The 16,701-nt window shown below is 45.4% G+C and overlaps 1 protein-coding gene across 1 annotated transcript; it reads left to right on the forward strand.

Annotated features, from left to right (window-relative positions):
* The first annotated feature begins 4,259 nt into the window (after nt 1–4,259).
* p2ry1 (purinergic receptor P2Y1) lies at nt 4,260–6,402 on the forward strand. The gene has a single exon (XM_007890225.2). The coding sequence runs from the start codon at nt 4,346–4,348 to the stop codon at nt 5,408–5,410; it is 1,065 nt and encodes a 354-aa protein (XP_007888416.2). The 5' UTR covers nt 4,260–4,345; the 3' UTR covers nt 5,411–6,402.
* Nucleotides 6,403–16,701: the final 10,299 nt, after the last annotated feature.

Below are 16,701 nucleotides of genomic sequence, written 5' to 3' on the forward strand. Positions count from 1 at the left end.
AAAGAGAGAGAGACACACACAGAGGGTGAGACACACACACACAGACAGAGAGAGACACAGAGAAACAGACACACACACATAGCCAGAGGGACAGACAGACAGACAGACAGACAGACAGACAGACAGACAACAGACAGACAGACAGACAGACAGACAGAGGGAGACATACACAGACAGAGGGAGAGATACGGAGAGAGACACAACACATAGACAGAGGGAGAGACACAGAGAGAAAGAGAGACACAGAGAGAGAGAAACACACACACACATAGAGGAAGAGACACAGAGACGCACACACAGACAGAGGGAGAGACACAGAGAGAGAGAGAGACACACACAGACAGAAAGAAACACAGAGAGAGATACACACACAAAGAGAGACAGAGAGAGCGGTACAGAGACAGGGACGCACTGAGAGGGATGCTCTTTGCCCATGTGCCATCTGTCTGTGTACAACACAGCTTATTGCCAGAGTGCAGACCCCTCCCTTCCCACCCCGAAAAGATTATTAATGAAAACAAATCTTCTGTGCAAGTGAAGCACTGGACTGTCAGCTCACAGCGCTGACTGCAGCCCCTGGTGGTGAGGTCGCTTTCAGGGGGAACTGAGAGAGGATATAAACTGTCCATCTCCATCACCTATGCCCAGTCTATCTCTGTCTGTCTCTGTGTCAGTCTGTCTTTGAGTCTGTCTGTCTGCTGTGGTTCTGTGCTGCCCTCAATGCTGTTCTCACTGCAGATGTGTGTTGCACTTTACACTGCACTTTACAGTAATGGCACAAGTGCAAGGATTATTATTATTTAAAAGGAAAACTGTTGAGAAGCGGGGAGGCTGCTTTACTGACTATTGTGAGGTCCTGCAGTGTAGTGGTTGGCACACCTACCTCTTTTTGAAAAGTGCCATGGGAGCTTTAATATCCACCTGAACCAGGCAGATGGGACCTTGGTTTAAAAGTCTCATCTAAAGGCTTTTGAGACCTGTGACGAAACTGGGCTCCCCCAACAATTGGGGTGTCAGCCTGGACTAATGTCTGAAGCTGCTAATGAGGATACTGACTCTTTATCTAACAAAAAAAGTTGCAAATTCTCCCAAATCTCCCAACTTCCAGGAATTGGTGGATCAGTGCTGGTAGAGAACAGGAAAACCTTGAATAGTATCAGTTTGTCATTTCCCATAAGGGACCAGAATATTTGTTTAGAGTGCAACACACACCAGTTGTTACTGCTGGAATGGAGCTATCCTTATAAAAACAACAGAGATAAGACAGGGCTGAAACACAGTTTTACAGGGCCTTGCAGAGGGATAACTGATGCTGAGTATGATTGGAAAACTAAAGGCAGATCATTGCTTTTAGACGGGGTAATATGCTCCTGGGCTTTATAACAAAGGGTCTGAAATGAAAAGCAAGGATATACGTCATGTCATTGAGACGACAACAAATTACATTTGTATAGCACCTTTCATGTCAGGAGGATGTCCCAAGGCTCTGGACAATCAAGGATTTGAACCCAAGTAGGGGGTTGGGATGAGGAGAAGTAGGAAGGTGACTGCAGGTGAAGTCGAAGAGTCTCTTGAGACGTGCCTTGGAGGAGGCAAGGAAGGGAATGTGGGATGGAGTTCCACTGCGTTTCGCCCACTAAATACACAGTCAATCCACTTTACAATATATTCTGTGAATCCCTTTGAGACGTCTCAATGACGTGATAAGGTGCTATATCAAATGCAAGGATTATTATTATTGTTGAGAGCTGAGGAAGTGAGGGGTTGATCTGATTGAAATAATGAGGACAGGTTAGAGAGTGGCTCACTCTCCCCTCAATTCTGCACTGTTCTCTGTATGAACCACCCATGCTCATCCCTCTCACACCCTATAATATCCTTCCTTTTCAATCAAACCTCTGGTTACAAAGCGTCACGTTAACATAGAATCATGGAAATTTACAGCTCAGAAGGAGGCCATTCGGGCCATCGAGTCTGCACTGGCACTCAGAGCAAGCTGTCCATTCAATCCCACATGCCTCTACCCTCTCAAGCCTCTATCCTACATACACCTGTCTACTTTCCTCTTACAACTCACATTCTTTGAAAATCTTGGGTTGGATTTACTTTCCCAACTATAAATGACCATAAAATTGATCATTCACATACTGCCTGATTGCAAGATGTTGCTTTGCGCAAATTGGCTGCCGTGTTCACATAGAAAATATAGTCACTGTAATTTACAGCTAAATCCAGTGAAGCGCTTTGAGATGTGTTCCTGACATGAAAGGTGCTTTACTAAATGCAAGGATTATTATTATTCTAGTATCTTCTAATTCTGTTTTAATACAATTGATGGACCCTGCTTCAGCAATGGTAAGTGATAGAAAATTTCACATTTCCACCACCCTGAGGACATGTTTTCTAATTTCCCATTGAATTCTTATTTGGGGTAATCTTGAATTCTTGCCCTCTCGTGACTGACTCACTAATCTATTAAAGTCTGCCTTTTAGATATCCGCACTAACTGACTCTGATAAGGACAGTGTTTCTCCAAATGCCTGGCTGTGGTAGCACTCTCACTTCTGGGTCAGAAAGTTGTGGTTTCAAGCCCGATGTCTGGACTTGGAATGACATTGTGTAAGCTGACGCTCCAATGCAGGGCTGAGGTTGTATTTCATTGTCGAAGGTGCCGTCCTTCAGATGAGATGTTAAACAGGAATTCCGTCTGTCAGGAGGACATCAGGTGGATGTTAAAGATCCTGTGGCATGATTGGAAAAGAGAAGAGAGTTTCTCTTGCCCGGTGTCCTGACCAACAATCCCCCAAATAAAATTGGTCATTCACTGCATGGCTATTTGTTGGACATTGCTGTATGCAAACTGGCTGGCATGTTTCACCCACAAAATATAGAAACAATCCACTTTACAGTATATTCTGTGAATTGCTTTGAGACGTCTCGATGCTGTGAGAAGGTGCTGCATTAAATGCAAAGTTTATTAGAGTTATTAAATGCTCAGTAATTTCATCCCATGTTATAGACTTCAGTCTCTTACTAATCAACAAAGGGAGACTGACTGGTGGGATCTCACTCTGTGCTGCAGTTGGGTTAAGTCTGTGCTGGAGTTGATAGTCACATAACTTCTGTCTGTTGGAGTTGAGTGTGCACACGGCAGCATCCTGCAAACAGTCATCAAGCGAATGACTTACAGAAACTGTGCCTCAGGCAGTGGGCTGTATTGTTCCACAGTTTAAATTTCCCTAATCTAACATCTAAAGTTTATTAATTCCTGGAACGCTGGAGTGCAGAAAGAGTCTGGAATCCACCCAGCAAATCAGAACTGCTCTATTTATAATAATCGTAATAATAATCCTTGCATTTGATATAGCGCCTTATCCCATCACTGAGGCATTTCAAAGTGCTTCACACAGTATGTTGTAAAGTGGATTGACTGTGTATTTGTGGGCATATTTCGTCACACAAGCAACAAAGTGACATGTCAAAATCCACCTCAAACTATTTTTTTCAGATGCTTTGTCACTCCTGTGCTCTCTCTCTCTCTCTCTCTTTCTCTCTGTGTATTAGATGACAGCCTGGCTCAGTGGTACCACTCTCGTCTCTGAGCAGAGGTTGGGATAAAATGTCCATTACCTCTCTCAAATAAAATCACTCACTTCATGGCTGTTTGTAGACAGCTGCTGCATGCAAATTGACAGCCACATTCACGTACAAAACGCACAATTACTACACTTTACAGTGAATCCTGCGAAGTGCTCTGAGATGTCCTCCTGACATGAAATTACTCAATGAATAACTTATTATTATAGAAATTTAATATCAATAGTAATCCTGAGGCCATGTTGCTGTGAGAGTGTGACTGTCTTGTGTGCAGGACACCAGGAGAGAGGAATTCCCTTCTCTTTTCGAATAGTACCACGAGATCTTTAGTGTCCACCTGAACAGGCAGACGGGACCTTGGTTTAACATCTCATCCAAAGGACGGCACCTCCATCAATGCGGCACCCCCCCCCAGCACTGCATTGGAGTGTCACCTTAGACAAGTCCTGGTGGTGGGGGGGGGGTTGGGGGCGGGCTTGAACCCACTAGTGAGCAATGAGTCTGGCTCACAATACGATACTGAAACGCGACGCAGGACACGTTTGAAAGTTGTAAAGGCGATTGTGTGTTATATTTTGGTATAACTCCACAACCTTAAATGTTCTCTGCCACCCCTCCCCCCCTCTCCCCCTCTCCTCCCCGCCCCTCTTGTTTCAGACAGTCCCTTTCTGTGAGGCCACGTTGCTTGTGAGTGCCATTATACTCGGGCTGACGCGGAGTGGAGCGGTAACCGGAAGCGGAGAGTAAAATGGCCGAGGCGCTGCTGAATCTCTCCGGCTTGCCCGACGATCTTCCCACCAGCGTGAACAAGAGCTGCTCGCTGAACACGGGCTTCCAGTTCTACTACCTGCCCATCATGTACATCTTGGTCTTTGTGACCGGTTTCATCGGCAACAGCGTGGCCATCTGGATGTTTGTTTTCCACATGAAACCCTGGAGCAGTATCACCGTCTACATGTTCAACCTCGCCCTGGCTGACCTCTTCTATGTCTTCTCGTTGCCCGTCCTGATATTCTATTACTTCAACAAGACTGACTGGATCTTCAGCGAGGTGCTGTGCAAACTGCAGAGGTTCATCTTCCACGTGAACCTGTACGGCAGCATCTTGTTCCTTACCTGCATCAGCGTCCATCGCTACACGGGAGTGGTACACCCACTCAAGTCGCTGGGGAGGCTGAAGAAGAAATCGGCCATTGTGGTGTGCGCCTGCGTGTGGCTGATCGTCATGGCCGGCATTGCTCCCATCTTGTACTTCTCCAGGACAGGCCTGAAGAAGAACAGGACCACCACTTGCTTTGACACCACCTCAGCCAACCTGCTCCACAACTATTTCATCTACAGCATGCTGACCACCGTCTTCGGGTTCATCGTCCCCTTTGTCACCATCTTCGTCTGCTACGGTTTCATCGTACGGGCGCTGGTGAGCAACGACATGAAGACTCCTCTGAGGGGCAAGTCCGTCAGGCTTGTCATCATCGTGCTGGCGGTCTTCTCCTTCTCCTACCTTCCGTTCCACGTCATGAAGAACCTCAATCTTCAATCCAGGCTGTACTACCAGGGCCCCGAGTGGTGCGAGTGGAACAGGCGGGTGTATGCTACCTACCAGGTCACCCGAGGCCTGGCCAGCCTCAATAGCTGTGTGGACCCCATCCTGTACTTCCTAGCCGGCGACACCTTCAGGCGGAGGTTTACCACTGCGGCGTCGCGGTTCGTGTCCAGGCGAGGGGACACCGTCGTGCAGTCCCGCAGTGAGGATAATCCCCTCCACGGGGTGTCCGAGCACTGCCAGAATGGGGGGGACACCTCGCTGTGAGCGCACACCACTGAACAGGAAGCACGTGCTTTAGCACGGAGAAACACAGTGGAGCCCACCACCCCCCACCACGCACCCCACCCCACACAGTCGCCAGCTTCTTTCTAAAGCTTAGAGCTTAAAGGAACCAATATTTACGATGCCGAGCATCGCCCAATTTAACAACTGAACTGCAGAGAACTTACCTCCTCCCTTAACTTCCAAACCAACCACAGTATTTTCGTTTTTCTTGTTTACAGGTTTCTTCGTGTGAAAAAGAGGGAGAGCCCTTTCTCTCCTGAGAGAGAGAAAGAAAGAGAGAGAGGGAAGGACTGAGAAAGAAAGAGAGAGACAGAGAGAAAGGGAATCCCATTTCGAACTAAGTTGACAGGATTTTCTTCAGCAAATTTAATTTGCAATATCTCTCTCTTGCGTCATTTGCACCCCGCAACGTTGCAGAGCTCCCATCAGCGCATTTTGTAATGAAATGCAAGAAATGTGAGGCACTGGGCCAGCCTTGGTGTGACCACCGCCCCTTCTCCTGCTGTTAAGGGAGCAGATTGTCTTGATCTTCGCTCAGCAACTCTCTAAGAGGCCACAAGCCAGATTTACTGCTCTGCATGAGAGAAAGTTGGGAGGGAGGTGTGGTGGGGGGGGGTATCGAGGGAGAGAAGAAAAGTATGAATTTTAATCTTACAATCTGATGGTGACTGCAACCAGATTCTGACCATCCTGCCGATACCCAGCTTGGGACAGTTTGCAGCCTAATCTGATTGCAGCGTCCTTCAGGGGAGGTTCCAAAAAAGACAACAACTTGCATTTGTATAGTGCCCCTCACACTGGTAGTGACCCGGAGCGCTTGACAGCAGCGGAGCACGAGGCCGAGCCAGCGGGAGGGGGTAGATGACCGTAGCACGGTCGAAGAGGAAGGTCTTCAGATGCGACCTGCTGATGGGGAATGAGAGGGCAAAGCGGAGGGATAGAGGGAGAGTCTTCAAGCGTTTCGGGGCATAGTGACTGTAAAACTCGGCTGCTGATGGTGGAACGGAGGGCACGAGCGACAAGCAGGAGGCCAGAGCCAATCGAGTGGAGCCAGCGGGTAGTGGGTGCGGGAGAAAGCAGGTCAGAGAGGTAGGGAGGTGCTAGGACAGGGAGGGATTTGAAGACGAGTGCGAGGATATTGAAATTGATCCATTCAGTGATAGGCACTGGTGTGATGGGGGTATGGAGTTTTATGCAGGTGGTGTGGTTTTGGATTATAATCCTGTGAGTTGGGAGGTACAATGGACCTGAAGGTTCTGACATAGGCAGTCCAGAGGAGAGCAACATGGCTGCTCCTCATTGAGAGAGAGTGAGCTCGAGAGAGGGTAAGATGGTAGATCCTGAATGATACTTTCAGATAGCCTAACTGCACATGATGGGGCGGGGGACATGGAGCAGACCACAGTCTGCTGAGGGAGGAGCAAGGTGAGAGGTGAGAAAAATTCAGTGAAGAAAACAGCTTAATGTTGTGATGGTTGGGTGGATGGTAGGGTTGGGGATTCTGGAAAGATGAGATTCACCTGAATCTCTCGTGATTTGGAGCTGGTATGGGAAGTTATGAGAAAAGATTACACCCAGAACATACAATAATCAGTTAGTGTCCAATTGTTTCACATGTTGAGATTGTGAAGTTGGATTGAGATGCCTTTGTGAAGTGTAACACACAGTGTATGGGAATGTCTGTAACCAGAGGCGTTTGGCTGAGCCAGGACTCCGCACTGTGCCACTTGTTCAGATCTGGGTCTGACGTTTCAGTTTCTATTGTACTTAACGTTATATCCATATTTATTTCCATGGAAACCACAACACTTTTTATTTCTTAAAAAAGGATTAATAAAGATTTAATTGAAAGTAGGATATTTTTATACAGAAATAGGGGTGGGGAGACGACGACGATTGTTTGAGATTTAAGCATCAACTTTCATGTCAGGAGGACATCTCAGCAATACACAGCATTGTGCCTGGGAGTCAAGAATGGGAGTCGAGACTGGGAATCTGGGAACTTAACGCTCATAGCAAGACCCAGGTTCTATGGAGTATTGAGTAAAGGGGGAACGTGACTTCAGACAATTAATTTGATGACTCATAGCGCTTGACAACAGTTCTGTAAGGTGGAGTAACTGTATTTTGGATTATTTATTATTGTTGTAAATTCATTTGGGGAATGAATGAAAAGGTTGTGGGTTCAAGTTCCATGTGGGGACGTGGAATCACAGTCTAAGCTGACACTCTAATACAGTGTTGAGAGAATGCTGCATTGTCCCAGATGCTGTTATTTGGCTGAGATGTTAAATTGAGGACCCGTCTGCTTGTTCAGGTGGATGTTAAAGATCTCGGATTCTACCATCTACAATATAATGGGACTCTCCTGTATAATTGATTTGACATGAGAGTGAATGTTAGGTTGATAAATGTGGCAGAAATCTGTGCCAGTGATGTCCCTCACACAACAGGGAGGTGAGCAGTAATTTGAATTTGGGAGTAAATTTGGAGAGGATGAGACATAATAGTAATAATGATAATAATAAATAATACTTCTTGTATTTGAGATAACGTTGTATTACTTCGTCAAGACATCTCAAATAGCTTCACAGGATATCCCGGGAAATGTAGAGACTATATTATGTGGGTTAATGTGACATCTGGTTTGTGCACAGTGATGTCCTACAAACAGCCATGGAGTCAAACATATATTTTGCCCATAAAATATACAGTCAATTCATTTTGATGTATATTCTGTGAAGTGCTTTAAGATGTCTCAAAGACATGATAACAGCGATGCCGGAGCACAAAGTAAACAAGTGAAGCCTAAAATTCAGTGACTTCTTCTTCATTGTCACTGTGGGTCAGGGTTTACATTCGGAACCTCAACAGAGGCAGCAATTTGAAGAACAACTGGGAGGGAAGTCTCTGTCAGTGAGGTTATCAGTTACGTTACCTTTCGCAAAACAATTCAAATCAATTAATACGGTTATTATTATCACCTTCAGCAAGAGAAAACATTCTTACATAGTTCATTGTGGAACAACACGTGCAAAGCACATTGACATGCAAAACATTAGGTGAATACTGTATGTCCAATATGCAAACAACAGCTTTAGATTAGGAATGGTTAGTGATGTTAATTATGTTGAAAAACAGCACTGCAATTGCTCATATTGATCTTAAGCCCATTTTGGGATCCTTTGACGTCATAAGGCTTTGGAGATGTCAGTTTAACACCCAAGATAATAATAATAACCCTTGCATTTGGTACAGCGCCTTCCATGTCAAAGTGATGCCACCTTCCTCTCACTCTCCACATTGCCTCATCCTCCCCACCTGTCACTCTCTGCGCTGCCTCAGGAGTGGGTGAAAAGAGGTGGAGCAGGGATTAAAGGTGTCATATGTACACCTAAAAGTCATTGGGTAATGCAGAGAGGAATAGAGTGAGTCGGGGCGGTTCGGGGGTGGGAGTATAAACATTTGATTGAACCAGTTTGGCTGCTGGAGATTGTAATATGCAAAGGCAATCTCTCGCTCTCAACCGGAATGAGAATTACTTGAATGCTCATCTATTGCCCTCATGCTCTCTTCTCATTGAACTATGATTAAACTGTACCTGAGAGAAAGGTGGGACCCTGCAATTAAAACCATCTGACAACATTCAATAAACTGGTGGAACAGACTGCATAGGCTGAACCTGTCCTGTTTTTCTACTTTCCTGAATATTGGACCAACAGCCTGTTTGACTCCTTCTTTCTCAGAATCTTACGTGATTCTTCCCATCAAACCTCTAACTCAAATAACAAACTAATTCATATTTGTTTACCCAACACAGCCTTCATAATACACTTCATTACCGCAGTCTTGTGTTTGGAATGGAATGTACACTCTCTCCCCGGAGGAGGGACACACCTTGCTTAACTATTTCTGGAAAGTATTAAGCGCAGGTTGGCAAGAACTAATCCTTGGGGACCCCAAAGTGTATGTTGGGGCATTGTGTCATCTAATCACAAAGCTTGCTCTTGAAAGCACTGTCTGTCCAGCTAGGACCAACCTAGCTACGGCTGGCAGGCAGAGTTGACAGGAGCCGAGTCGGAAGAGTCCCTGTCGCCAGTGAATGGTCTGTCCTTCCAAGTCCTGCTCCTGAGCCAGGCTGGCTGTGCGGTCATCAGGAGTGCCTTGAAGTGCCCGGCTCAGGGTCTGGGCTGTGGTCTGTCAGAGGGAGGGCTCAATTCCAACATTCCATACTGAGTTGTCACCTTGGGCCAGGCTCAGGCCAGTGGAGCTCCCACTTACTTCCCCTCCGCCCCAGGAAGATATTCAATCTGATGTTCTGGTGATGGTGACGTGACACTTTATTAGCTGCTGAGTTGTGGCTGGACTGCAGTCTGTACAGGGACTGTTATGTTAGCCAAATGGCTGGACAGGCATGTGAACAAGTGGGGATTGTTATACACTGATTGCTATCTCGCTGAGTGCTGTCAAGGCAAAAGGGCTTTCAAGAGAATGAATCAAGTTTTGAGCCTCACATCCGACTGAGTGTAACATGGCACCATTTTCACAGGCTATTTAAAACCTGCCTTCACATTCAGAGTTTTAGGACAATATTAATAATAATCCTTGCATTTGACATCGCGCCATTCACATGGACAGGAAATCTCAAAACGCTTTGCAGGATTCACTGTAAAGTGTAGTGACTGTGTATTTTTTCCATCGTGAACATGCCCAAACACTTCGCAAAGTGTAGTGACTGGATATTTTGTGGGTGAAACGTAGCAGGCAATTTGCACACAGCAGTCTCCACAAACAGCCATGAAGTAAGTGACCAGTTTTATTTGGGGGGATTTTTGGCCAGAACACCGGGAAAGAGAAACTCAATTTTCTTTTCGAATAGTGCCATGGAATCTTTAACATCCACCTGAACAGGCAGACGGGACCTTGATTTAACATCTCTTCTGAATGATGGCACCTCCAACCACGCAGCACACAATCAGCACAGAACTGTGGTGTTAACCTAATGATTATTTTGTTGCTATTTTACTTATTCACTTATAAACTTGTAAAGTGTGGGGTGTCCTGTGCACATCACTATGAAGCCAGAACACCTGGCCTTCAAGAGAGTTCCAGAGAGTTGGGGAGAGAAAGTCTAAAGGTCCGACCGCTGATAATGGAGTGGGCAACAAGCTTGAGTTAGATGAGTGGAGGAGGGGGAGGGGAAGGGGGCGAGCTGAGCAGTGTGATAGGAAATCACAGAGGTAGGAAGGTTCGAGGGCATGTGAGGAGTAGGTAAGGAGATAGTGGAGCCTGGCGAGGGCAAGGACTGGGTGATGGGTACGTGTACTTCGCCCTGTAACAGCACATTAGCAGAGCTTTCCTGGTTTAACGCTAGTTGATTTTTCGACCGATTGCGAAGGGTTGAAAGTTTGAAGCGCTTTAACTTTCCTCTCTCAATGTTCTGACTGTGCATTTGTGAGCTGCATTGTGCTGCAGTCGGCGATTCAGTACGTGTGTGGCATACCAAGGCTTACACTGAATACAGGGCAATCCATCACATTACACCAGCAACAAACATATCGACAATGAAACGACAAACCAATAAATAATTTTATATTAGTCTCCCAATCATGTACAGACTAAGCTTTCTCTATTCTTTAGCCATCACAGTCCAAACTGACACTCCAATGCAGTGCTGGGGTGATTGCTGCATTTTCAGAGGTGCCGTCCTTCAGATGAGATGTTCAGAGAGACATTAAAGGTCTCATTGTGCTATTGGAAAAGAGAACGGGGAGAGAGAGAGAGGGGGGGTGGGGGGGAAGAGACGGGATGAGAGCAAAATTGACTGATGGAGAAAGAAAGGGAGGGAGAGACAGGCAGAGAGACAGTGAGAGAGACAGAGCGAATAAGGGACATAGAGAGTGTCAAAGAGTGGGCAAGGAAGATAGGTACATGCAGAGAGGGAGAGAGTGAAAGAGACAGAGAAAACAAGAAAGGCAGAGATAGAGAGAGCAAGCAACAATGTGAAAAAGAGGGAGAGAGAGTGAGAGGGACAAATATCTTATGGCTGTGCAGAGAGCTTTAAGCAGAGCACAGGTAAGTGTTTACAAAGCGCTCTAAGACGCTACCCTTCGTGGAGGGCGCTATATAAGTGCAAGTTGTGATTGTTGAATAAAGTGTTTGCACTGCCCTATCCCCAATCCTGGTTTACATGTAATTTCAACCACATCCTGCAGGGAATGTGCGATACTCTTTAAGGATGGCAATGGGTTTCCCCATCACACCCGACTGACAAAACAAAAATGTGTGGAGTAGTGATAGTGAGAAAGAACTACATTTCCACAGTTCTGCCTTCACTTCTACTCTATTTTGGAACATGTCAAGGCACTTATTTAACGTGAGCGACACTGGAGAAAGGTAAGTCCTCTATGAGCAGGAGTGTGACACTACAAAGCCATGTAACATTCAGAAACAGTTAAACCATTGAAACAAGTGGGCTGTGAGTGACAAGTCTGTAATGTCAACAGGAGGTGAGAATTGATGCTATCAATACTGTCAACAAAACTACCATTCTGCCCAGTCTCGATCCTGAACTATAAGTGAACCAGAGCATTCCTCCCACCACTACATGGAAAGATCCAGGAATGTACCAACACATAGAGTTGGTCCCATTGAACTCCTCCAAACGTAGGAAAACAGGAACAGGTGGAGGCCATTCAGCCCATTGAGCCTGTTCCACCAGATTATTAGACGTTGGCAGATCTTTTAATCCCAATGCCCCACCCTTTTGCCAAACACTTAACTACTGTACTCCCCAACTGTCTGCATGTCCCTCTTTTAAACATTATTGTTTAAAATTGTTTAAAGGTGGCTGCCATGTTTTGCCTACAAAATATACAGTCAATTCACTTTACAGTATATTCTGTGAAGCTCTTTGAGACTTCTTAACGATATGATAAGGTGCTGTATGAAATGTAAGGATTATTATTATTGATTCTGACTCTACAGCTTTCAGGGGCAGAATGTTCCACATCCCCACAAACTTCTCTCAGTATAAAGACATTTTTGCTGAACTGGGTTCTAAACATTGTGAGTCTGATTTTAAGACAATTCCCCTTTGTAGAAAATCGCGTTATCAAAGGGGAGAGTCATCCACTATCTAACCTATTAATTCCTCTCATTATGATAAACATCTCAATCACATCACCCCTGAACATCTTCTGCTCTGAGGAATAGACACCCAGCGTGGGTCAGCCTGGTTCAGTGATAGCACTCTCGCCTCTGAGTCAGAAGGTTGTGGGTTCAAGCCCCACGTTGGGATTTGGAGTCACGTAAACTAGGCTAACACTCCAATGCAGTGCTTGGGGTGTGTTGCATCGTCAAAGATGCCGTCCTTTGGATGAGATGTTAAACTAAAGTCCAGTCTGTCTGTTCAGGTGGACTTTAAACAACAACGACAACAAGATTACATTTGTATAGAGTCTTTCACGTCGGGAGGACGTTGCAAGGTGCTGGACAGTGTACAGCGTTTGACACCCGAGCTGGGGTCGGGGGGAGAAGCGAGGGGAGGAGAAGGGGAGTGGCCGATAGCATGGTCGAAGAGGAGGGTCTTGAGGCGGGACTTGATAGGGGGTTAGGAGGTCGCAGAGGTAGGGTGCGGCAAGACCGTGGAGGTGAGGACCAGGATCTTGAACTGGATCCTCTGAAGGATAGGGAGCCAATGGAGTTGGGCGAGAAAGGGGGAGATGGGGGTCATGGAGTTTGGTGCGGGAAAGGACACGGGCTGCAGAATTCTGGATTATCTGGGGCCTGTGGAGGGAGGAGTTGGGAAGACTAACAAGCAGGGCATTTACACAGTCGAGCCTGGGAGTGATGAAGTTACGAACAAGAGTTTCAGGGGCCTGAGAGGTGACGTAGTGGCGGAATCGGGCGATGTTATGGAGATGTTATGATATGTAAAGATCCCATGGCACAATTTGAAAAGAAAAGAGAGTTTCTCTTTCTTGGTGTCCTGGACAACAATCCTCCAAATAAGATTGGTCAGTCATTCCATGGCTGTTTGTAGGACATTGCTGTCTCCAACTGCAACTGTCTGCTGCATTTTGCATACAAAATACACAATCAATTCACTTCACAGTATATTCTGTGAAGCGCTTTGAGAAGTCACGACAATGTGAAAGGCACTATTCAAATGCAAGGATTTTTTTAAGAATGGATGCTCAAAACTGAACCCAGTCTCCAAATGCTCTATATAACATCTGTTTTATTCCACCTGATTCATCAGAGTGCGTTGCTTTGTATTTTTAGGAGCTCCACCGGATCAGTTTGGTGGCCAGCTCTTGCAATGAACACTTTTCACCTAATACTGTATTGTGGTTAGTGATTGAGTCACAGTCTCAACGTCAGAAGCAACGTTTAATGTCCAGTACATGGCTTTGCCAAGCCGCCCTCCTTGCCTGTATTCAGGCTATTCAGTGTGATTGCTGCTAAGATCCCTGGTGAGATTCACAATTTGTTTTATTTATTTGGAAGGAAATGGGGGTTATTGATCCTATCAAGTTTTCTGTGAATATTCAGAAAGGTCTTGTTTCCACTTAGATTTCTTGCTCTGAGTGTACTCTGCTTCTCGATTTAGGTGTGTGGCTTCCTGGTTTAGCTGCACTTTAGTTCCTGCGTCAGGATCGTTCAATTCCATGTGACACATAGGTCAGAACTGAAATGAATCATCCTTAAAAACAATTGAGACAGAAAATTGATTTATTTTGCAGAGGAAGAATCTAATGATTGCTGATTACTCAGAACTCTACAGGTTGTGTCCTCTCCCTCACAAAGTTCTGTGAGCCGATCACCCTCATCCTCGACCGGCTTCATTGGCTCCCCATCCCCCAGAGTTCAGGATCCTCATCACCACTTTTATAGCCCTCCATGGTCTTGCTCCTCCCCTACCTCTGCGACCTTCTAAAATGTTACCAACCTGCCCGCTCCCACCACTCGGCAGATTCTTGCTTGCCACATCCCCTGCCCTGCCTGCCCCAGGTCCGGTCTTTAGCCTTTCTGCCCCCACCCTCTGAAACTCCATCCCGGAGCCCCTCCACCTCACCCCTTCTCTTGCTTCCTTCAAGGTCCATCTTAAAAACTTTTCGACCTTACCCTCGGTCATCTCAAATCTCAACTGGGCCTTGTTATTGTGGCAAGGGCAGAATATGTTTGACAGATAATGGTGTCACATTGCTCCCTCCAGTCTGTGCCAAAGTCTCTACAACAGAACCTAGCTTCTATTTTTACACAACCTTCACAAATCAAAGCAAACAGACAATGGATTACATTTCTATTCAGAGCAAACCATCAAAGCGTTGCCTTCCATTCAAGGGTAGAACACAGTGGGCATGTCCAAAATCAACCAATAAAACCTCCTTTACAACACACGTCCGCCCTCAAAACACAATCACACAGAGGGAGTTTCTCTCTTTCGGTGTCCGGTGCCCTGGCCGACATTGGCTTCATGGCTGTTTGTGGACCATTGGTTGCCAAGTTCGCCTGGAAAACACACATTCATTCCCCTTTACAGTGAATCCTGTGAAGGATTTTGAGACGTCCTCCTGATGTGAAAGATGCTCCATAAAATCCAAGGATTATTAATTATTGTTTTATGTTTTACGTTGAATAATTTTGGAGGGGAGAACAAAAAAGAAAATGTGACAATGCTCGATAAACAGGGTGAAATCAGAAGTCCTTAATCCTAGAGTTTTTAATTTTTAACTATGTCCTTATTTATAAGACAAGATTTGTGGAGAGTGTGAAGCAATTACAGGAGATGTCCTTTATCACGTTCATGAAGGTTTTTTTGTTACCGAGTTGATATGTGTAAATGTCAACATGACATGCAGTCAGTGCTATGAGCAAGGACTTTTGATTCACCTTGTATAAATAATGTCGTTTTGAAGTAGCTCAAGAGCTGTTATTGTGCGCCGTTCTGGACATTCTCATTACAGGGAGGTCTGAGGTATTGATAATAATGTCAGGAATTGACAAGTTAGACAGTGGACAACTCTTCCCTCTGGTGGATGGATCATTACAAGGACAGAGCTTAAAATCAAAGATAGTAAGTGTTTCCTCACACAGAGGGTTGTGAAGAAATGAAACACTCTGGCCCAGACAGCTGTAGAGCTGGCAATCAATAGGGAGACAGAGACTTGGGTTCTAAAGGTATTAAAGGGTAATGGTGAAAGTTTGAGGCACTCTAATTAAAATATTGGCCACAATTTAATGGACTGGTGGAACAGGTTTGATGGGTTGAATGGCTTCCTCCTGTGTCTGTTTTTCTATGTCAAGCGATAATTTTCATAATCCTTGAATTTGATATGGAGCCTTTCACACCATTGAGATGTCTCAAAGCACTTCTCAGCATATACTATAAAATGGATTTTATGAGTGAAACAAGGCAGCCAATTGCATACAGCAATGTCCAACAACCAGCCATTGAGTAAGTGACTGATTTTGTGGGGAGGGTTATTGGCCAGGACATTGGAAAGACATTCTTTTTTCAATTAGTACCATGGGACATCTACTTGAACCCGGACTTCAGATTAACATCTCATCTGAAGGACGGCACCTCCGAAAACACAGTGTTCCCTCTGCACTGCATTGGAGCATCATCTTAGATGGTATGATATCATGTCCCAATGTGGGGCTTGATATGAAAGCGACGGTAAAGGTGGAACATAGATTGACTAGGACTTTATCAGGAATGAGGGGTTCCAGTTTAGGTGACAGATATTGGGACATTTTCTCACCAGAGCTGAGAAGGTTGAGAGATGATCTAATGGAGATCTTCAAGGCAGAGACAGCGGATCAGTTTCGAGTTTTTATTCCCTCATATAATAATAATAATAATCCTTGCATTTGATATAGCGCTTTTCACATCGGGAGGACGTCCCAAAGCGCTTCACAGAATACACTGTAAAGTGAATTGACTGTATATTTGTGGGCAAACGCGGCAGCCAATTGCGCACAGCAATGTCCCACAAACAGTCGTAGATTGAAAATGTCCAATTTAATTATTGTTTTTGGTTTTTGGAGGGATTATTATTAGGTGTGTGGAGTAAGGAAACTTGCCCAAGGTTTCGCCCTGCCTGGAATTGAACTCAGGTCTCTCGCTTGCAAAGCGAGTGCTCTAACCACTGAGCTACAGGACTCCATATGGGTTCTGGAAGCACTGTAGTAAAATCCCAGTAGAGAGTGTGTACAGGAGGGTCCAAACAGCTTTATGTGTTATGTATTTCAAGGGAAGA

The sequence above is a fragment of the Callorhinchus milii genome, unplaced genomic scaffold, assembly GCF_018977255.1.
Source record: "Callorhinchus milii isolate IMCB2004 unplaced genomic scaffold, IMCB_Cmil_1.0 Scaffold11, whole genome shotgun sequence".
NCBI lineage: Eukaryota > Metazoa > Chordata > Chondrichthyes > Chimaeriformes > Callorhinchidae > Callorhinchus > Callorhinchus milii.

Excerpts from the sequence above, each read along its gene's own strand:
- p2ry1 (XM_007890225.2), top strand. The coding sequence starts at position 4,346 with ATGGCCGAGGCGCTGCTGAATCTCTCCGGCTTGCCCGACGATCTTCCC.